At 45.7% G+C, this 22,324-nt stretch overlaps 1 protein-coding gene across 2 annotated transcripts in view; it reads left to right on the forward strand.

Annotated features, from left to right (window-relative positions):
- The window catches only part of Taok3 (TAO kinase 3), a 182,715-nt gene that overhangs the window by 109,822 nt on the left and 50,569 nt on the right, over nt 1–22,324 (forward strand). For both annotated transcript variants that reach the window (XM_075981864.1, XM_075981865.1), the window contains 4 exons: nt 6,121–6,214; nt 7,599–7,680; nt 16,324–16,491; nt 21,751–21,957. In XM_075981864.1, coding sequence (XP_075837979.1) covers nt 6,121–6,214; nt 7,599–7,680; nt 16,324–16,491; nt 21,751–21,957 — 551 coding nt within the window. The remainder of the gene's footprint in view (nt 1–6,120; nt 6,215–7,598; nt 7,681–16,323; nt 16,492–21,750; nt 21,958–22,324) is intronic.

Genomic DNA, 22,324 nt, shown 5'->3' on the forward strand with positions numbered 1-22,324 from the left:
GCCTTTGCATATTTCCCTAGTGTAAGCTACCATCGCTGTTCGCTAGATACGGGCCTGAGGATAAGGGGGGCCCATTAGGCTTCCTACACCACAGGAAGATGGCCCAGGTTTAATCTGCCTTATCTAGAAACTTAAAACTAAATTTTTGAAAATTCTTCATCTAGTTTTTAAGATTTATATCTCTTTTCATTTAAATTCTTTTTTCCTGGTCTCCACATTGACCCTGTCAGAATTCCTGAGATGTCCTGTGGAGGAGACCTGGGACACTCAGCTGTTCCAGCACAACCTCCGCCTCTTCCAAAGAAAAGATTAGGTGCATGATCTGTCTGTCACCTTCCATCCAAGAGAGACTAGCAAAAAGGAAATGACTCAAGAGGGAAGACTAGAGTAGTTACTTATTTTTTTTCAATGAGGTCATATGTCCACGTAGTTTATAAATCAAAAAATTTAAGCCATGGGGTTGGGGAGATGGCTCAGGGAGGGGTTAAGGCCACTTGCTCTCTTCCAGAGGACCCGAATTCTGTTCCCAACACCCACTTTGGGACCCAGGGAATCCCATGCCCTCTTCTGGCCTCAGCAGGCACCTGCACTCACTTGGCATTTATGTGTATACCCAGACACTCACTCACACATCAGGCAAGGTGGTGTGCACATGTCCCAGCAGTTAGGAGACTCACGGGATCAGGAGTGACCGCCACTCTGTCACCCACTTCAGCACTGAGCCTAGCTGTACCTCAGTTTCTTCCCTTAGGAAACTGGAGAGTACACTTAGCTGCCAGGCTCCAGCGGGCATGATGTATGGCATCCGTGCCACACCTGAGGCAGTGAGTACCAGACATAGGACAGGAGCTAAGCAACTCACAGCAGCTAGTGTTCCCTTTCAGCTCGGGCTGCCAACCATGTTTGTTCATAAGAAAACTTTGATTTTTTTCAAGAAGCACTTATCCAAGAGTGGGGTGCCTTTGGGTCACCTCTCTTTTTCAAACAGAGTACAGCCCACTAGCTCTAATTTGGCACATCTAGGCAGAGCTGTTTGAGCAGTGACTCACTAAATTGACCTACCTCCCTAAACCCTGACCTTGGTTGGCACAGGGGGCACATCCACAAACATGGCACCATTTCTTTCAGTTAAACAGGAAATACACACACACACATATACATACACACACACAGAGGATATATATAATTCTGGGCTGGGGAGTCAGTCTGGTAGATACAGTGATTCCTACCCTGCAGAGAAACCAGGTTCAGATCCCCAGCATCGATGTGAATGTGGCTACCCACTTGTCATCACAGAACTCCGGAGGAGGCAGCGGATACCTCTGGAGCAAGGCGGCCGCTTAGACTAGCTGAAGCAGCAAGCTCTGGGCTCGAATGAGAGACCCTGTAGACTGTGATCAAGGCCTCCACACACGTACGATACACACATCTACTCACACGCACACTATACACGAAAACACATGCATGCCATACATATGCAGACACACTTGCAAGTACTTCTGCACACATGTGAACACCATACATACACAGAGACCCACACATGCAAAAGAAAAAAATAAGGGCTCACAGATCCATGTCACAGGTACCACCAGTCCTTCCTGTGTGCTGTATACAGCCGCATGCCACCCGCTGTGCCCCTCCAGTGCGGTGATGAGCTCCCTGGAAAGGACCAGATGATAAATGTTCTAGACTCTGCAGGCCCTGCTGGGTATGTCTGCGCTGCTTGTACCTTCCCCACTGGAACAGGAAACACCCGTGGAAAACACGTCATTACACAGAAGTGGGCTGTCGGCTGACTCTGGCCTTGGCTCTGTGGTGTTCTGTCTCAGTGACAAGCCCTGTCACTGTGGCTATGAGGCTGGTTTGCTTGCTTGCTTGCTTGCTTGCTTGCTTGCTTGCTTGCTCGCTCTGTGCGGCCCAGACTGTTCTAGAACCTGAGATCTTCTTGTTTTAGCCTGTCTCGTGCTGACATTACAGCCCTCAGCACCAGGCTTGGGCATAGTAATTTCATCTCGTAAAGAATTCATACATGGACCAGACCCTTCAAATCCAGTGTTTGAGGATGGCCCCAGGCTCTGGCTTCTCTACTACGGCCATTTCCCCACCAGTTGAGGATTGGCTGTCATGGCTTGTCCCCAGGCACATTGCTTTCTCCTCCTGGGCCCCCATTTAGGCTTCAAGTCTGAGCTGCTGCTGTCTACACTAATGCTGAGTTTTGGTTTCTGTTTTCTCTTCTGAGACAGGGTCTCATATAGCCCAGGCTGGACTGGAAATCACCATGTAACATAGGATGACCACGAACCTCTGATCCCTCCTGTGTCCACCTCTCAAGTGCTAGGATTACAAACATGATGACCACACCTGGTTTGCGCAGTGTGGGGATTGAATCCAATGCTTCACATGTGGTAGCCAAGCCCTCTGTCAATTGATCTACAACCCCACTTCCAACATCCTTTCTTAATGTCTGTTTTCTTTGTCCAGCCCCCTTTTCACTGCTTCTCCTATTCAAGCTCCTCTGGGCAACCTGGGTTGTTTTGCATTTTGCTGGGAAGGAGAGTTACCTCGTTCTCTTATGGTGAGCCTATCACATGGTATCTGACTTCAGCCCCAAGAGACTTTGGTCTCTCTTCATTATTTTTCTATGCCTGTTTGCCACACAGAGATTCGTTTTTCATATTTTTAACAATTTTAATATAGATAAATAAAGAATTTTCTATTTGTGGGGGGTGGAGAATGTGCTTTAAGGGCCACGGCACATAGTGGAGGTTAGAAGGAAACTGCCAGAGTCATTTCTCTTCTTCCACCATCTGGACCCAGGGACTGAACCCAGGTCTTCAGGTTTAGCAGCAATCAGCATAGATGCTGAACCATCTCAGCAGCTCACACAAAGATTCCCTGTGGATACAGTTCTTTGCATTAGGTTGCCCCTTATTAATTTATTTAGCAGGTTTTGTGGGGACTGTGTCCCAAAGTGAGTCCTCAACCCTGGAAAGAGTAAAGAACAAAATGACTATCATGAACATCGCCACTGCCCCTGCTGTGAGGGACACAAAATAGTGAGAGTTGTAATGTGTGGCCAAAAACGCAGCAAATATATAGTCTGCGGTGACAAAAGTCACAGAAGGCTTCACCGAGGATGTGGCCATTCACATAGCCCTTGATAAATATGCTTTAGATTCCTGCAGAAACAAGATGAGGTCTCATTAGTTCCTCTTCTCACTGCTGTGACCAAATTGCTGATAGGAAACAACCTAGGGAAGAGTTAGCACTCACAGATTGAGGGGACATATTCCATGGGGAGGTGTGGCCAAGGGCACTTAAATCAGCTCCTTACAGTGTTTCCACTGTCAGGAAGCAAGAGCTGACTGACAGGAAGTGGGGCGGAGCTATAAAAATCCCAAGACCTTCTCTCAGTGACTCCCTCCCTCCAGCGAGGACCACCTCCAGGAGGTTCCACAGCCCTCAAGAACAGCACCACTGACGGAGGGACCCTGTCTTCAAGCATGCCACTAACACATCAGTGGACCTGGCCTCCAGGTTCTCCCAGCATCCCTCAGTCCCTGCCTGTTGCAGGGTGTGACTGATATACCTATCCTCTACTCTGAACTCTTGAGCCTAACGGCTGGGCTGCCCTTCCTCCAGAGGCTCTTCCCTATAGAATTCAGACATTTTGGTTACTTGTTCTTAGTACTTTTGGCCTCCTGGCTGCTGCACCTGGTTCCCCGCTCTCCCCACACAGCCCAGCTCAGCCCAGACATGTCCTCTCTGGATTCTCCCACGTGTCCCTGCCTCTGACTGTGTTCTCCCTTTTAACTACAATCAACTTTCTCCTCCCCAATACCTAGGAGCAACCATGACATTTGCTTTCTTGTTGATTTCTTTCTTTCTTTCTTTCTCTCTCTCTCTCTTTCTTTCTCTTTCTCTCTCTCTCTCTCTCTCTCTCTCTCTTTCTTTCTTTCTTTCTTTCTTTCTTTCTTTCTTTCTTTCTTTCTTTTTTTCACTCATCCATGAGCCCGTGGAGGCATTTTATATTCAAGCCACAGCAGGATTGATAAGAATTAGCCAGAGCTGAGACAGGGACACACATGTTCTCAGCTGCACAGGAGACAGGCAGGGACACGCATGTTCTCAGCTGCACAGGAGACAGGCAGGGACACGCATGTTCTCAGCTGCACAGGAGACAGGCAGGGACACGCATGTTCTCAGCTGCACAGGAGACAGGCAGGGACACGCATGTTCTCAGCTGCACAGGAGACAGGCAGGGACACGCATGTTCTCAGCTGCACAGGAGACAGGCAGGGACACGCATGTTCTCAGCTGCACAGGAGACAGGCAGGGACACGCATGTTCTCAGCTGCACAGGAGACAGGCAGGGACACGCATGTTCTCAGCTGCACAGGAGACAGACAAGAGAACCATTGAGCCCTGTAGTTTCAGATCAACTTGAGCAACATAGCAAGACTTCATCACTTAAATTGTTTTTTTTTTTTAACTAAAACATAGGGTAGTGGTAGCACACGCCTTTAATCCCAGTACTAGGGAGTCAGAGGCAGGTCTCTGAGTTTGAGGCCAGCCTGGTCTATAGAGTGAGTTCCAGGACAGCTGAAAGCTTACACAGAGAAACCCTATCTAAAAAAAAAAAAAAAAAAAAAAAAACCACAAAGGGGGCGGGAAGAATTAACTTGATAAGGTTAAAAATCTAGACTAAAAACATCCATGTGCTTGATTGCTTCAGTGAAGCCAGAGATGGTTTGAAAGAGGGGAACGAGCCCATGGTATTCTCGGAAGGCAGGCTAGTGGAGGTCTGTAGGCTCTGCTGAGTGATCCAAACTTAGTGTAGGAAGGAATGGGAAGCCGCTTGTGTCTACAGGTTCCTAGTTCCATGTGTCTTAAAACCTTGATGTCCCCAAAAGACTGTGCTCTACAAATTCCTTGAGTCCACTTCCTGAAACACAGCTCAAACCACTTCTGTCTGTCCTCTGAGCTTAAAACCTCTATCCACACTGCTTCTGCTCGGACCAGTTCACCCTCCAGCTACCAGTTTCAACCAGTTTCTACTTGATGTATGTAAACAGTCTGCTCCAGCACGGTGATACACGTGTGATCTCTGTGACTAGGGAGGCCAACCAGCTAGGACTGTGCCAGAGACCCTCGAGAGAGAAGGGTAGGAGAGAAGAAAGGGGCAGGAAAGGGAGGAAGGAAGCTGTGCAGGACCCTGAAGGACCCTCCAGAGGCGTCTGCAGCCATCATCCAGCAAAGACTCACAGAGGACCGTAATCAAAGTGCATTCTGAGACCAAGAAGGAATAAATGTTTTTTAAAAGACAAAGAAGTCACTCCAAATCATCACCTTCTTTTCTTTTTTTAAAAGTGTTTTTTTTTTATTTGTCTTTCTATTTATTTTGGAGACAAGGTTTTACTATGTATCCCTGGCTATGCTTGAACTCACTATTTAAAACAGCCTGGCCTCTGGGCTAAGAAAGACCCTGGCTCTAAATAAGAACATAATAAATGTCTGTTACACTCTACAATAAGTTTTTTTCTTTGTAAAAGAGATTTTTTTTATATGTATAAATATTTTTGCCTGTGCCGTATTTATTTTGCTATGTCCATGCAATGCCCAGAAGAGGGCATCAGATCCCCTGGAGCTAGAGTTAATGTATAGTTGTGAAGAAACATCTTATAGGTGCTGAGAACCAAACCCGGGTCCTCTGGAAGAGCAGCCAGTGCTCTTAACCACTGAGCTGTCTCTCCAGCCCCTCCATTCCATAATAACGTATTTTTGTGCTACTTTTCTTTGCTTTCTGATTTCATCTAATGAATATGTATTTTTAATTAAAATATACACACATGTATTCACACCTTGTCATTGGAAAACAGGCCAACACCAATCTATGCAGAACCCATGAAAAAATAAGGACATTTTCTCCCATTATTCTGAAACGGGTTCTGCTGGGAACCTTCTGATGGACAGTGAGTGACCAGCAGCCAGCAAGTAGCTCAATTGAGCTGACCCTAAGAGTACAAAGAGCAGATGGTGTCTCATTGGTTAATAGTCCTGATTTTGCTACCTACCTTAGTTCTTTCGTGAATATCTTACCTTGGTTCCTCCCTCTTCCAGCCGAGCGGAAGCCCCCCCTCTTCAACATGAACGCCATGAGCGCCCTCTACCACATTGCCCAAAATGACTCCCCCACGCTACAGTCCAGAGAATGGTAAGACGTTGCCAAGAAATCACTGTGGATATCTGACATGCTTACTAAACTACATGTTACAGGTCTGCCCTAAAACACTATTGCATCCTTCCTTCCATCACAGCAATAGTAAGACTTATGTCCCACGAACAGTGTACCTTTGTATATGTATGCATGCACACACACACACACATGTACACATGCGCACACACAGGCACGCGCACACACACGCGCACACACATACACACACACATGCACACACATGCACATAGGCGCGCGCGCACGTGCACGCACACATGCACGCACACACATGTACACACAGGTGCGCACACACGTGCACACACATGTACACACACACACATGCTCACACACACACACTGGGAACATATGCCCTGCTACCTCCCTTCCACACCTCATCCCTTAGGTCCTGCTATCTTATCTGTAGTTCTTAGCAGCTGAGAGGCCCTGGCTGATATCATTGTCTCTGTGTTATCAGAACGGGCTGGGACAGAACATGTTACTCTCTGTCCAGAAGATGTGTCATTCACAGCCCAAAACCATGGCACGTTTGTAACTCTTGGGGCCACAAGAGTCACAGAGAATGAGCCATCTGACAAGAGTGGACACAAATGAAGCCTCCAAGAGAGGACTTAGTTTTATTCAGAAAGTGTGTTTCCAGGTTCTCTGCCCCCGTGCGCTTTGTTTACTCTTTAGAGGTCGCGCATTCTTTATTCCCACTTTGCTACTCCATGCAGAATGCGCATCAGGGGTGTGATATCTCTGATCACACACAAGTATGGTGTTTTTGTTTTCTGATCTAGTTTGTGATTTGGCCTATCCTCACTTATGGGTATGACTGCATCGAATAGCTGGGACAGTGTCCACCTCATTATCCAGAAGAATTCATTTTTACTGCCATAACTTGAAAATGGTCTAGGTCCCCTGATATTTCAAAATGTCATATGAAAAGGAATCTCCTGGCTGGGGAGATGGCCCAGTCAGCAAAGTCTCGTGTATACAAAAAGATGTGAATCCTATCTCCAGAACCAATGCAAAAGCTGGGCCCCAAAATTCTAGGGTGGGGAGATGAAGGAATCTCTGGGGTGCACTGGCCAGCTGGTCTAACCAAATCAGTGAGCTCCAGGTTCAGTGAGAGACCCTGCCTCAAAAATAAGGTGGAGGGTGGCTGTGAGAGACACTTGATATCAACCTCTGGCCTTTACACACATGCACAGACGCGAATGCACACACTCACACACACACACACATGTGCACACACTTACACACAGCATGCACGTACACAGTCTCCCAAGTTGCACAGAGCTTCCTCCCGTTCACTTTGCCTTCCGTATGCTGCGTGTCCCACGGTCCCTCACAACTCTCCTTGCTGTGTCCCCTCACACAGGACCGACTCCTTCAGGAGATTCGTTGATTACTGCTTGCAAAAAATACCTCAGGAGAGACCAGCTGCGGTGGAACTGTTACGGGTAATTTTTCTAGTTTCCATCTGTGCAGGGGCCACAAAGCGTGGCCATGGGGCAGTCGGTCAGTTACTCCATGGCCAAGCACTAATGAGCTGGCTTATGGCAAGTTACTAACTCAAAGATGAAAACAGGCATAAAAATGGGACGGTTCTCAGGATCCACGTCCTTCCTGCCGTTCCCCGCCGCTCCCATGGGTAGTGTTTGTCTCCCACCTTCCTGCTTTGTCTTAGTACGGTTTCTCCTCCCCGCACTGCTCCCTGCACTGCTTGCTGTCTCAGGGATTTGCTGACCGAACTTGAACTGAGCTCTCAGGATAATCTGGCCAAAACACCAGTGCCAACTCTGAAAGTCTCAGTTAGGTCAGCGTCAGCTCCAGGCAGTGAAGGTGTAGGGTGACAATCTAAAAACAGATGCTCGGGTCGTACAGTTGAGCTCCAAGAGGCCATGGTGGCAAGCCTGTGAACCTACCACATGCGCAGTCTGATCTTCTGATCCTCCTGTCTCTACCTCCCGGCACTGGTGTTGTAGGAATATACTATAACCACACCCAGCTCTGGAGGTAGAGGCAAGAGCATCAGTAGTTCAAGGCCAGCCTTGGCTACCTGAGAGCCTATCTCAAACAACAACAAAAAGTTTCCATTCTGTAATGTTTTTCTTTTACTTTTCTTTGACTTCTTTTTTTATGAATATGCACTGGTTTGATTTGAACCTCACAGTCCTGAGCCTATCTTTGCATGTTGCATGTTGATTTCACGTGATGTTGCTGTGGTTCATCAACATTTGTGTAGTAGATGGGAATCTGTCATAGTGTGAACATTTCCTGCTTGGCGTAGAATAATCCCGATCTCTACCCTTTTATGTGTGCATGCTTATTCAGTTCTGTTGCGTGTTTCACCTTCAGAATGGATTCTTTTATGAGCAGTTTTGTTTGTTGGTTTGTTTATGAAAAAACCCAGAAGGGTTGTATGACTCAAATGTATCAGGCCTAAAACAGTGGCAGCTGCGGGCCTGGAGAGACAGCTCAGCGGTTCAGAGTGCTGGCTGCTCTTGTGAGGATGGGGTTCAGTACCCAGTACCCACCCAGCAGCTCACAACCATCTGTGACTCCAGTTCCAGGGCATCCAGCACCCCCTTTTGGTCTCTGCAGGCACTGCACACACATGTAGTGCACAGACATACGTACGTGCAGGCAAAACACCCCACACACAAAGTAAGTTGTAAACATTCACACATACAAAATAAAAATAAATGCATTTTTGACTGGGGAGATGACCCTATAGTAAGAGCACTTGCTGTACAAGTGTGACGTCCCGAGTTCTGATCTCAGCACCCACATGAAAAGCAGGGCAGGGCTACCTGCACCTATAACCTCGGTGTTATTGGGGGCAGAGACAGGAGGGACACTAACCTACCTACTGACCAACCACCATCCTAGCTCCATATTTAATAAGAGACACTGTTTCAAAGGAATAATACAGGAAGTGGTGGAGCAAGACACCCGCATCCTCCCTAGCCTCCACCTGTGCACACATATCACACACACGGACACACAGAATGGTTCTTGTGTGACACTGCTGTGACGACAGGAGCAGTGGGCTACTCACCGCAGTCGGGATCTGAGGACAGATCAAAGTCCAGCTTGGTGAACCATGAGTTTTCCCTGGGTACTTACAGCAGCAGAAATGACTCAAAGACCGCGGCAACACCGAAGCCCACCCCAGCGCAGGTGACAGGTCACCAAAGCTCCATACCTGGAGCCTGCGGTACAGCCTACAGGCAACTCAACAGACTGGAGAGTGTCCTCTCCAGGTACCTCAACTGGTCTGAGAGTGACCCTCAGCGGTCCGTACTGTGGACATATGCTTGGGGAGGGAAGGCTAATGAATCTGGTCAGCTTCAGGGACTTCCTGAGGCCTTTGAGTTGTTTCCTCCCTGAGTTTAAGGAGCTTCCCTGTAGAATGGAGTGTTTCACCTCTGCTTAGAACATGCTGCTGTTCTTGGAAGACTTTAACCTAAGAGGAAGCAGCTATGCAGAGGGCTGATCCCAGGGCCTGGTGAGTGCTGGGAAAGTGAGCAGCTGTGCATGCTGGAAGTGGAAGCTATGCAGCCGCTCCCAGCCTCTACCCCCTTACATAGATCTTAGGTGGGAATGCACGCCACCAGACTGTCCTGGAGTCCTCGGCGCCAAGTGTGAGCATTTGAATTGTACTGCTTAGATTGATGAAAAAAAAATGTTTCTGGTTGTGGCTTTAGTGGTTTTTGGTCTTTTTGTTCTGGATTTTTTTATAGGATTTTTTCAACTTTGGGTTGTTTTCATTTGGTTTGGAGGTCATGGGTAATGTTAAAGGTCAAAGCCAGGCCCTCACCCCATAAGGCCAGCACTGTGTCTACAGAGCTGCACACACAGGCAAACACACACACACACATGCAAGCCCCTCTGGATATAGTTTTTTTTTAAGATTTATTTATTTATTTATTATGTATACAGTATTCTTGGTATTCTGTCTACGGGCCAGAAGAGGGCACCAGATCTCATTACAGATGGTTGTGAGCCACCATGTGGTTGCTGGGAATTGAACTCAGGACCTCTGGAAGAGCAGGCAGTGCTCTTAACCACTGAGCCATCTCTCCAGCCCCTGGGCCATCTCTCCAGCCCCTGAGCCATCTCTCCAGCTCCTGGATATAGCTTTAAGTTTTATTTCTCATCACTTAGACAAGTCTCTTCCCTAAGCTGCAGCGCCATTTCTGTCTCCTGCTCTATGTCCTCTCTGATCATGGCCACTTGTCTATTAGGTGTTGATTTTTTCCTTCACTAATGCATAATGAATCTTGGAAACATCTTTCTTTCTTTCTTTTACTCTAGCATTCTTTTTTAAATTAAAACATCTTTAATTGAAATAAAAGTGATTATATCACGTTCACCACATCCTGTCCTCCCACAAGCTTCCTCCCTCAAACCCCTCATGTTCCCCAACCTCAAGTTGACAGGCTTTTTTATTATTCTTATTACAGATGTATGTTGTAGATAGATGATAGATAGATAGATAGATAGATAGATAGATAGATAGATAGATAGATATGTGTGTGCGCACGCACACACAAATATATAAAAATATAGCCTGCTGAGTCTATTTTTGTTTGTGGTGTATAGTTTGCAGGCTGATCACTCTGCCTTAGACAACCACTGATGGACTCGTCCCCGGGAGAGGCTAATTCTCCTTCTCCCAGTAGTCAGCTGTTGCCTGCAGTTCTTTGTCCAGGGATGAGACCTCACGAGAGATTTCTCTCTTCCATGGTAGCATGTCCCTTCATATTGCCATTGTTCTGGTCTTGTCCGTGCAGCCTTTTCTAGGAGAGACTGTCTCACAAGAGACTTCCTGGTTGGTGTTCTGCCTCTTCCAGTCTTCCCCCCTCTCTTCCATGGTGTTCCCTGAGCCATAGATGCAGGAGCTGTGATGTGGATATAGAAGTTGGGACTTAGGTGCCCGTTTCTATGGATGTCTGCATTCTGTACAGTTGTAGTTTCCTGTGATGAGGGAGGGCACTCACCATTATCTGTGGCTACAAGGAGAAGATTTAGACTATGGTAAAGAAGTCTCGCTAGGACTTCATTACCCCCAAGCTAGGTTTCTAGCTCCAGGCATGGTTGCCCCCTGCCGAGTGGGCCTTAGGGCAAATTGGACAGCTGTTGGTTGCCACCAATGCGTGAGTGCCACTTCTTAGGCCATAAAGGTGTAATATCCTGCCACGCTGGTGATTGTCATGGTTCCTATGTGCTAAGTCATAGGTGCAGCTGGCTAGGCCTGTTTAATTGCTTCCCTCTGTTGGCACTTACATTGTAATTTCTGGAACCACAGAAGCTAGGTCACAGGAAAGAGACACTCAGTTCAGTTTCAGCTCAAATGACATGATTCCGGAGTCCTGAGTGTGTGGTGTCTTCAGCAATAGAGGTCTATCCTCAACCCTTGAGAGGCAACCTAGGGCTACGTATATAATCTATATTGTTTTGGGAGTCACTAAGACTACCCTGCTCGACCGTTATAAAGAAGGTTTCTTGTGCCTAATACTGGGACTTTTGTTAACCCCAGAATCAACTATAAAAATCAGTAGGCCTTTATGTCTACCAAGAACAAGCAGACTGAGGAAGAGATCATGGACACACTTCAAAAAATAACATCAAAAAAAGAGTTTCTGAGTAAACCTAACCAAGGATGTGAAAGACCTCTGCAATAAGAGCTTCGGGTCTCAGGACTAGAGAGGTGGCTGGACACATAGTTGAGAGTACAAGGTTCAGGAGCCGGGTGTGGTGGCACAGGCCTTAAGCTCGGCACTCAGGAGGCAGGCGCAGGCGGATCTCTGAGGTCGAGGCCAGCCTGGTCTACAAAGCAAGTCCTAGGATAATCAGAGATACACAGAGAAGCCCCGTCTTGAAAAATCAAAACAAAACAAAAAACCAAAAAAGATCATGAGCTGCTTTTCTAGAGGACCTGGGTTTGCTCCCCAGCATCCACATGGTGGTTCACAGCTGTCCCACTTAGTCCCCGACACATAAAATAAAGAAAAAAAAAACTTCAAATCTCTGAAAAAAGAAATTAAGAAAGACACTAGAAAATGCAGATATTTTTTGATAAGCCATCTTTTACTCATATTTTCTTCCTGGTATTAAAATGTCACATTTACATTGAATAAATATAGAACTAAGGTAAAAATTATCAAAATGTTTGAAAAGCACAATGTGATATGATAAATAGTGGCAAAATTAAAAGAAGAAATAAATAAAAAGAAGTGGAGAAAACTAGGACCAGGAAGCATTAATCAGTGTATTAATGTTCCCATTTTTCAGATAAAATATAGTGTTTTGATACAGGTAACCCCACTCTTTTAAGCCTTGTGTGATTTTCCTCTTTGTTTTTTTTAAATATTTATTTACTTATTTATTATGTATACAATATTCTGTCTGTATGCCTGAAGGCCAGAAGAGGGCGCCAGACCTCTTTACAGATGGTTGTGAGCCACCATGTGGTTGCTGGGAATGAACTCAGGACCTTTGGAAGAGCAGGCAATGCTCTTAATGGCTGAGCCATCTCTCCAGCCCCCCTCTTTATTTTTTGACATGTTTCATTACACTGACATGTTTAGACATATTTACCTTGAGAGAGAATTGTGCACATGAGCACGCGTGCCCCAGCACACGTCACCTGTTCTCTGCTCTTCCACTGTGTGAGTCCCAGCTGTCACACCCAGGTCATCATCAGTCCTGATGGCAGTCGTCTTTACCCATTGACCCATCTTGCTAATCCTCTCCTTAATTTAGCTACACTCATTTACTTACTGATTTGTTTATTTATTGAAGATCACATTTGTACCCAGGTTGTTTCATTTTTTTAATTTTTAAAATTAAAATATAATTATATAATTTCCCCTCTTCCCTTCCCTCCTTCCAGTCCTTGCCCTCCCAGGGTTTTCTCTCAAATTCATGAATCTCCTTAATTTTAAAGGAAGATTTAGGAACAGATAATGCTGGTAGTGAAAAAAATTATAACTCAAATGAAGCAATTACTTTATTGCACTCTCTTCTAATTCTGTTCAGTTCATGTACATCTTCGGCTTTATAGATTATACTTAAATTAGAATCTATGATATGGTTCCCATTTGAATTTTTTTTTAAAAAAAAAGTTTTTGTTCTGGGGTGGGGAGGAATTGATAAGACCTAAATTGACCTCCTAAATTTTACAATATTTTCTTCTAGATGATGGAATTTGGAATTCTCTTGTTTACTTTCCTTTTGCCATTTTTCTATATTATTTGAATCTTTAAACATTGTAAAGAACAATAAGGTTATTTTATTATTTTGTTGTTGTTTGAGACAGGGTCTCAATATGTAGCTTTGCTTGGCCAGGTACTCACTGTGTAGACTAGATTGGCCTTAAACTCACAGAGACCTTCCTGCCTCTGCCTCCCAAAGGCTGGGATTACAAACATGAGCCAGCCTTGTCTTTCAAATTATTCTCTTAAAGGACCTTTTGACTGCAGGGGTGTGGAGAGCAATGAGGGTATGAGCGTGCAGACAGAATATGAGCAAAACACAGGCATGACAGCTGCAGGACCAGGGCCAGCCATCCTCTAGATTGCGCTGTGCACAAGAAGGACCAGTCTGGAATTAAAGCAGGAGTCCAGTGAGACCTTCCTTACGCAGTAGACAGAGAGATGCACCTAAGGCATTGAGGGCCTCCGTGTTTCAGATGCATACTCAGGTGAGGGCTGACTCATCTCATAGCGTGAGGTCTGGGATGTTGGGACAGAGGTACCCCTCACATTCAACGTGTGACTCAGCATCGTCACTCTCAACCCCAGACACTCTCTCTGCCTTCTCCATAGCTTGTGTCCCTTGTCTTCTCTGGTGCAAAATGACCGCCACAACTCCAGGACTCAGGTCTTTATTCCAGACCAGGAAGGAGATCGTCGGGCAAAAGACAAAACACTTTTCTTTCCTTACACATCTTGCCTTTTGATCTCAAAAAGAAACCTCAGAAGCTTCTGCCTGTGTGTGCTCAGCTGCTGTTCACTACCAATAGTGGCAGAGGATGGGGCAGGGTGCAGCCTCTCAGAGACCCTGATCCCTTGCTTTTGTCTGTCCAGTTCTTTAGTGGGTGAGAGCCCCACAGGAGCCCTGGCCGCTGATAGACTGAAGAGCTGCCATGTTTTTTGTCTCAATCGTATGACCAGTAAGCCAGTCCATGCAGCATTCCTCACTGCGTGTCTGACAGAAAGAGAAAACAAGGCTGGTGAGAGGCAGAGGCTGAATGAAATGTGGCAGGGATAGTTCGTCCCCTCTCAGCTTTGGAAGGGACAGATCCGTCTATCGTTACTTACGGTTCTTGAGATTAGTGGTTTTTTGCGGATTTTGTTTGTTTTGTTTTAGGTGTATGATGGTCGCCTTCATGTATATATGTGCACTATGTGCACCCCATGACCACAAAGACCAGAAAAGGGCATCAGATCCCCTAGAACCGGAGTACAGATGGTTGTGAGCCATCGTGCGGATGCTGGGAACTGAACTCAGGTCCACTAGAACAGGAGCCGGTGCTCCCAACCACTAAGACATCTCTACAGTCCTAAGTTCTAGTGATTTTTTTATTACATTGTTTACGATAAAATAAATCTTAGGGGATAATATTATTCAAGAGCAAAGGGAATATTTTGTTAATTGATGTGACAATTGTGGAAATCAGTGTGGAGTTTCCTAAGAAAACTACAAACACCACCAATAACAAAAGGACTGTTTTTGAGCCAACATACCCTCCTCCAGGTTCATATCTATAAGAAATGGAATTCATTATTTTGTGAAGCTATCTGCATTCCATAAGTACTATAGCACTACCCATAGAAACCAAGGTATGGAAACAATCCCACATGTCCATCAATGGGATAAAAGATGAGGGAACTGTGATACACACATACACACACAGAGGAACACACACACAATACAGTTGCTTTTTTAGCCTGGGAATAGGAATTCCAGCCAGACATGGTGCTACACAACTGTAAGCTCAACACTTGGGAGTGGAGGCAGGAAATCAGAGGGCTACATAATGAGTTCGAGGCCAGCCTGGGCCACAGGAGACCCTATCTCAAAGGAGAAGAGAAGAGGAGAGAGAGAGAGAGATTCTATGATACGTGACAACATGGATGAATCTGTACGGCGTTCTACAAGTAAGAGAAACCAGATATACAGAGAAAGGCACCAAACAACATTGTGTACCTGCAGAATTTGCATGGCTTTTTAAAATCAAAGATACAGATTAAAAAGGAGAAAGATAGTTTCAGAGATGGAAATGAGATTTGGGCCTGATGGCGCAGTAGGGGCTTGCCACCAAGACTGAAGATCTGAGTTTAACCCTCAGGGCCCACATGGTAGGAGAAAACTGGCTCCAGCAGGTTGTCCTCTGGTCTGGACACTCGTGTGTACACATACAAATAAATATGTAAAAGAAAATTGGGAGGCTGAGGTTTCGGGCCCAGTGTTTTACTTATACAATATCCTCAATATTGAGACTTAAGGTCTGACCTGAAAAAAACCGTAGATGTCATGCAAATTTTGAAGACAGCGAGGTTTAGGCACCTTTGCTACATACAGGAGAATGGGAAATGATGGTGTAGTAACTGCCTTCTATTACTTCACCAAAGTAATCACCAAAGCATCACATTGTATACCATAAATATATATAATTAAAAAGAGAAACTGTCTTAGACAGAGTCTCATGGTGTAGCTCTGGCTGGCCTAGAACTCACTATGTAAACCAGATTGGCCTCCAACTCACAGAGACAGAGAGAGACCCCTTGCTTATGCTTCCCAAGTGTTGGGATTAAAATTGTTTACTACCCTGCTTAACAAAACAAAAACTAACAAACAAAAAGTTTCTTGTGGAGTCCTTAGAGCCAAGTCTGCAAAGAGGAGCTTGGGACAGAATGTAGAAGCATTGTTATCTTTTTAAGAGAGAGTCCCCATGAGGGACACCAGCCTCAAGATCACATTTAATTCTAAGGTCTGTGAACCTGTTCCCTCTTCCCTGCCTACTTATATGGATACATTGCTCATGAAGATAAGGCTTGCTCACCATCTATGTTTCCTCCCCTGTCAATCAGCACGACTTCATTCGGAGGGAGCGGCCACCACGGGTCCTCATTGACCTCATACAGAGGACAAAAGATGCTGTCCGAGAGTTGGACAACCTGCAATACAGAAAAATGAAGAAGATTCTCTTCCAGGAGACTCGAAATGGACCCTTGAATGAGTCACAAGAGGAAGAAGAGGTAGGTCCCCCCAGTTTCAGCTAGGACACTTTGGAGAATGGGGCAGAATAGGTGTTCTCTCCCCTGAGGAAGACTCGGAGGGACAGAGACACAAAGGCAGCAATTCTTACTAAGGCAGATGTGAAAAGAGCTTGGCGTCCAGCAGGGGTCAGGGGTATCATAGGGTGGAGTAGGCATTCATGAATGGGCACAGCATGAATTTTTAAATGTATTTTTATTTGAGAATTCCACACATGCATACAAAGCCTTTTGGTCGCATTCAGCCCCTGTTCCCCCTCCAGCTCTTTCAAGACCATCCTACCTACTCTTAGTTAGGGTTTCTGTTCCATAAAGAGACACCATGACCACGGCAACTCTTATAAAGGAAAGTATTTAATTGGGTATCTCGCTTACAGTTCAGAAGTTTAGTTCATAATCTTCATGGGGGAAGTATGGCAGTGTGCAGGCAGACAAGGTGCTAGAGCTGAGAGTCATCACATCTTGATCCAAAGGCAACAGGAAGTGAACCTACTCACTGAATGTGGCTTGAGCATAGGAGACCTCAAAGCTCACCTCCACAGTAGCACACTTCCTCCAACAAGACTACACCTACTCCATCAAGGCACACCTCCTAATAGTGCCACTCCCTTTGGGAGCCATTTTCTTTCAAAACACCACATTCCACTCCCTGGTCCCCAAAAACTTGTATCCATATAATAATGCAAAAATGCATTTGGTCCAGCTTCAAAAGTCCACATGGTCTATAACATTCTCAAACTTATTTAAAAATCTAAAGTTTAAAATCTCTTCTGAGACTTATGGAGATCTCTTAACTGTAATCCCCTGTAAAAATCAAAATCAAAAAGCAGATAACATACTTCCTACATATTAATGACACCAGATATACATTATCACTTCAAAACGTAGGGAAGAGAACATAGTGAGAAAATACAGGATCAAAGCAAGACCAAAACCAGCTGGGCAAACTCCAAACTCTGCATCTCTATGTCTGATATCAAAACACTCCTCAGATCTCCAACTCCTTCCAGGTCTGTGGACTGTAACATACTTCTGTCTCTTGGGCTGGTTCCACTCCATTAGCTACTCTCCTCAGCAGGTATCCCATGGCTCTGGCATCTCCAACATCTTGGGTTCTCCAAGGCAATCCAGGCTTCACCTTCACTCAATGGCCTCTCTAGGGCTCTGTTCAGGGACACGCTGACACATGCCTGGTCTCATCAGTGTTCCTTAGTTATGGAGGAAGATTTTATAATCCCTTTCTTCTATCCTTGAAGCCAGAACCATGTGGCCAAAGCTGCTTACAGAGGCTGGAAAATGGTCCCCTTGATCAATTAGATCTTTACCAGCTTCTGGTTTTCCATGATTTCCTGCACTGCCTAAGCTTGGCTGTTTAGGAACTTGCTCTGTAGACCAAGGTGACCTCAAACTCAGCTGCCAGCCTCAGCCTTGCCTTCCCAGTGATGAGATTAGAGACTGTACCACCACACCTGGCTCCAAGCTTTTCTTTAATTCCTTTTCACAAGTTGGAAATTTAGCTGGGTGGGATCTTGCCCTGAGGTCACCACTCCCTCTATTCCATTTCTTAATCCATTTATCTCCTTGAACACAGGATTTTAGCTCTAATTCTAATTCCTGGTGCCCCTTTTCTCATTTTATATTTTTATTTGCTCAGCTTGCTCCTTTTCATTATGAATCTTCATTAGGGTTAATACTAATAACCACATGACAAAGTGTACACTAGGCTGTTTTGAGATTTCCTCTGCCAGTGGAATTATTTCAGAACTCTTCACTTTAGCCTCGGGTAGACTCTTCATACAAGGACAAAAAGCAGCCACATTCTTAAGAAAATATCATAAGACCAGTCTCTAGGTCATACTAACATTCTTCTCTGAAACCTCTTGATCGTCACAGTTCAAATCATTCTCAGCACCATTATCTTTCATGTTCCTACTAGTATGGCCCATTAACCACTGCTTTCCTAGCCTAAAATACCAAAATCCAAATTCCTCCAAACAAACACATGGTTAGGCCTATCATAGCAGTACCCCAGTCTCTGGTACCAACTTCTGTCTTAGAATTTCTATTGCTGTAAAGAGATACCATGACCACAGCAACTCTTATGAAGGAAAATATTAAATTGAGGAGGTGATATACAGTTTCGGAGGTTTAGTCTACTAACATCATGGTGGGGAGCATGGAGGCATGCATGCAGACATGGTGCTGGAGAAGGAACTGCTGCATCTTGATATGCAGGCAACAGGAAGTAGACTGAGACACTGGGCTGTATCTTGAGCATATATAAGACTCAAAGCCCACCCCCTAGTGACACACTTCCTCCAGGGAGACCACACCTACTCCAACAAGGCCACACTTCCTAAGAGTGCCACTCCCTTTGGAGGCCATTTTCTTTCAAATCACCACACACCCCTAAATTCCCAATTTCACATCTCTCTCTCTTTTTTCCTTTTGATCTACTCCGTCTAATTAATGCTGCCTATGTATACATCAGTATAAGGTGATCCACTGGAGCTCATCAACCTTCCAGGGGTCACATCATAAAACTGACTCTTTCCCCCAGCAGCCTTCCGCTGTCAGTAACTCTCAGCTGGTGGTGAGGCTGTGCCCCTCCTCCATCCAGGGCTTGGTCCATTTTAGACTCAGGTAAGCTCTGTGCTTGGGAGGACCATCCTGGTTGCAGCCACCAGTCCACTCGTGAGTTAAGAGGTGAGAGTTGGGTCCCTAGGAATAGGAAAAGGTAGACTTGCTAACATGTGGCTCTCAGTGAAAGAGAAAGTGATGGAAGTGGGGTTTAAGGATAACAAGGAGGCCACTTGTTCGTTTCCCTGCCGCCCAACATCTCAGATCAGAAAGAACCACACAGAAACTATATTAATTAAATCACTGCTTGGCCTATTTGCTCTAGCTTCTTATTGGCTAGCTCTTACGTATTACGTTAACCCATCTCCGTTAATCTGTATATCGCCACAAGGCTGTGGCTTACCAGGTAAACTTCTGGTGTCTGACTCCTGAGGGGCTACATGTCTTCTCACTGACTCTGCCTTCTTTCTCCCAGCATTCAGTTTAGTTTTCCCTGCCTAGCTCTACTCTACCCCCCATCAGGCCAAGACAGTTTCTTTATTAACCAATGGTATTCACCGCATACAGAGGGGAATCCCACACCATAAGGGGACTAAAAACTTGAACATGTGTGGCCTGAAAGTGTGTGAGCTTCAGGGAATGGCTGGGCATGGCAGTACATGCCTACCACCCCAGCACTTAAAGGCAGAGGCAGGAGGATTGTGGATTTGGGGCCTGCTTGAGAGAATAAGGGTGGGTTGAGGTTATTCAGGGGTCTCTTGACACCATGTACACATGAGTTTTCAAAGGAAAGATGACTTTCTGGCCTTTCACCAGCTAAAAGAATTGGATGAGAGCCAGTTAGATGGTTCAGCTGACAAAGGTCTGTGCTGTCAGCCTGAGTTAGACCTCTCAGGCCCACATGCTGGAAGGAGAGAACAACTCCTGAAATTATCCTCTGACCCCCACAAGGCCACCATAGCGCATGTGCTGTGGCATGCGCATACACACGTGCACACATACATGCATACACACCCACGATAAACTTAGAAAAATAACCAAATAGTGAGGAAGTCAGTGTTATTTACACACCCACGATAAACTTAGAAAAATAACCAAATAGTGAGGAAGTCAGTGTTATTTTTTAACTTTCAATGAAACAATTATTTTATCAATAAAAAATTCAAAAAATAAAAATTGAACTATAAAAATCTCTTGATCAGTATAGACAATTAATATTCCACTAATTGAGAAATTGAATGCATTAAAATGTGACATATTAATAGTAGGGTGTGGGAGCATGAGTCTTTAATCCCAACACTAGGGAGGCAGAAGCAGGCTGATTTCTGTGCATTCAAGGCTAACTTGGTCTAAAGCTCAAGTTCCAGGCCAGCCCTGACTACATACTGAGGCCCTGTCTTCAAAACAAAAATGAAATATTGTCTACATTTTTTTTGTTTTTTGTTTTTTGAGACAGGGTTTCTCTATGGCTTTGAAGCCTGTCCTGGAACTAGCTCTGTAGACCAGGCTGGTCTCGAACTCACAGAGATCCGCCTGCCTCTGCCTCCCGAGTGCTGGGATTAAAGGCGTGCGCCACCATCACCCGGCTGTCTAGATTTTGTATCACTGAGTGATCACTTGTATCCTCATGTCTCCATGGCAATTTACTGTCTGTTTGTGTACAGTAGGGTTTGAAAATAGGGCTTCTTTGTAACTAAATTGACTTAGTGAATTTAATCCTGTTGGGGAGGAGCCTCTTGTGTGATCATAACTGCTGACTTCACACTTTCACCCCATCCACTGTTAGTCTCTGGCCTGACAGGAGTAGGTACCAATATTATTTCACAGAGATTCTTAATGAGATCACCGAGGAAATCATGACAGAGTTTCTTAAGGGAGACAGGATTTAACTACCTAGCTCGGACAGTAGATTTATCCCCCACCTCATGCAGTTATGCACTAAGGTCCTGCAGGGGAGCACGCACACCACTGTCCCCTCTAAAGAGCTTCTCCACTGTACGCCAGTTCAGGATCATCAGTTTGGTGTCCTCAGTGTCACCACTTGGCATTCCCAGAGAACCCGCCTGGACTCATGACATACTGGGAGCAATCCCACAGTGTCGTGGTCATGTGTGTTGGGGGAAGCCCTGGGATGGTAGCATTTGGAGACTTGAGACCCATAAGCAGAGAGGCCCCGGGGAGGCAGGAAGTGAGTGTGAGATGTCTGGTCATGGTAGAGTGTCCCCAAAGATCCTCCATTTAAAAGATGACATGCGAGGCATGGGGACCTCAGTTCCATCCCCAAAACCCATATTTTTTTTTTTTAAAGCCAGGAGTCTTAGCGCCTGTTTACAAATAGCTCTAGGGAGGCAGAAAACAGGAAGATCCTGGAGCTCATTGGCCAGCCAGTCTAACCTACTTAGTGAGCTCCAACCAGAGAGACCCTGTCACAAAATTCAAGGTGGATGGCTCTTTGTGATCAACACTCAGGGTTGACCTGTGTCTACTATGCATGTGTACACACACACACACACACACACATACACACACACACACTTGATCTTTGCACACCAACAAAAGAGCAGTTTGCTGCTGCAGATTTAATGCTCAGTGGCCCAGCCAGTAGGTCAGCACTTGATCTCCAGGTATTTTGGTTTTGAATCCCAGTGCCCATTTTTACAGGACAGTGAACACGGAAGCAATCTGAACAGGGAGGTGGACAGCTTGGGCAGCATCCACTCTATCCCCAGCGTGTCAGTGAGCACAGGCAGCCGGAGCAGCAGTGTGAACAGCATGCAGGAGGTCATGGACGAGAGCAGCTCTGAGCTCGTCATGATGCAGGAAGATGACGGCACTATCAACTCCGGCTCCTCCATGGTACACAAGAAGGTAGGTATCACAGGGCCCTCACAAGCCAGGGTCGGGTAGCCCCAGCAAAGCCAGGTCAGGACATGCTGCTTTCAGGAGGGTGGGTTTCCTCTTTGCAACCAAAGCAGGGGATGAAAAGAACAGGAAGAAGACTTCTGATGGATTGGCAGAAGACCCTGTTGGCTGCACCTCTCGGTTTCACCATCTCTCGTTGCTCTGATAGCTGGCACCATCCAGCAGAATGGTAAAGAAATTACTAATATTAATATACTGAGCATATTAGCACAGTGTCTAGAATCCTAGCCTCTGAAAGGCTGAGGCGGGGGATTGCCAGAAGTTCAAGACTGCCCTGTGGTACATTGAAAGTAGTAAGCCAACCTGGACTACA

Source organism: Microtus pennsylvanicus, chromosome 1 (genome assembly GCF_037038515.1).
Source record: "Microtus pennsylvanicus isolate mMicPen1 chromosome 1, mMicPen1.hap1, whole genome shotgun sequence".
Taxonomy (NCBI): Eukaryota; Metazoa; Chordata; class Mammalia; order Rodentia; family Cricetidae; genus Microtus; species Microtus pennsylvanicus.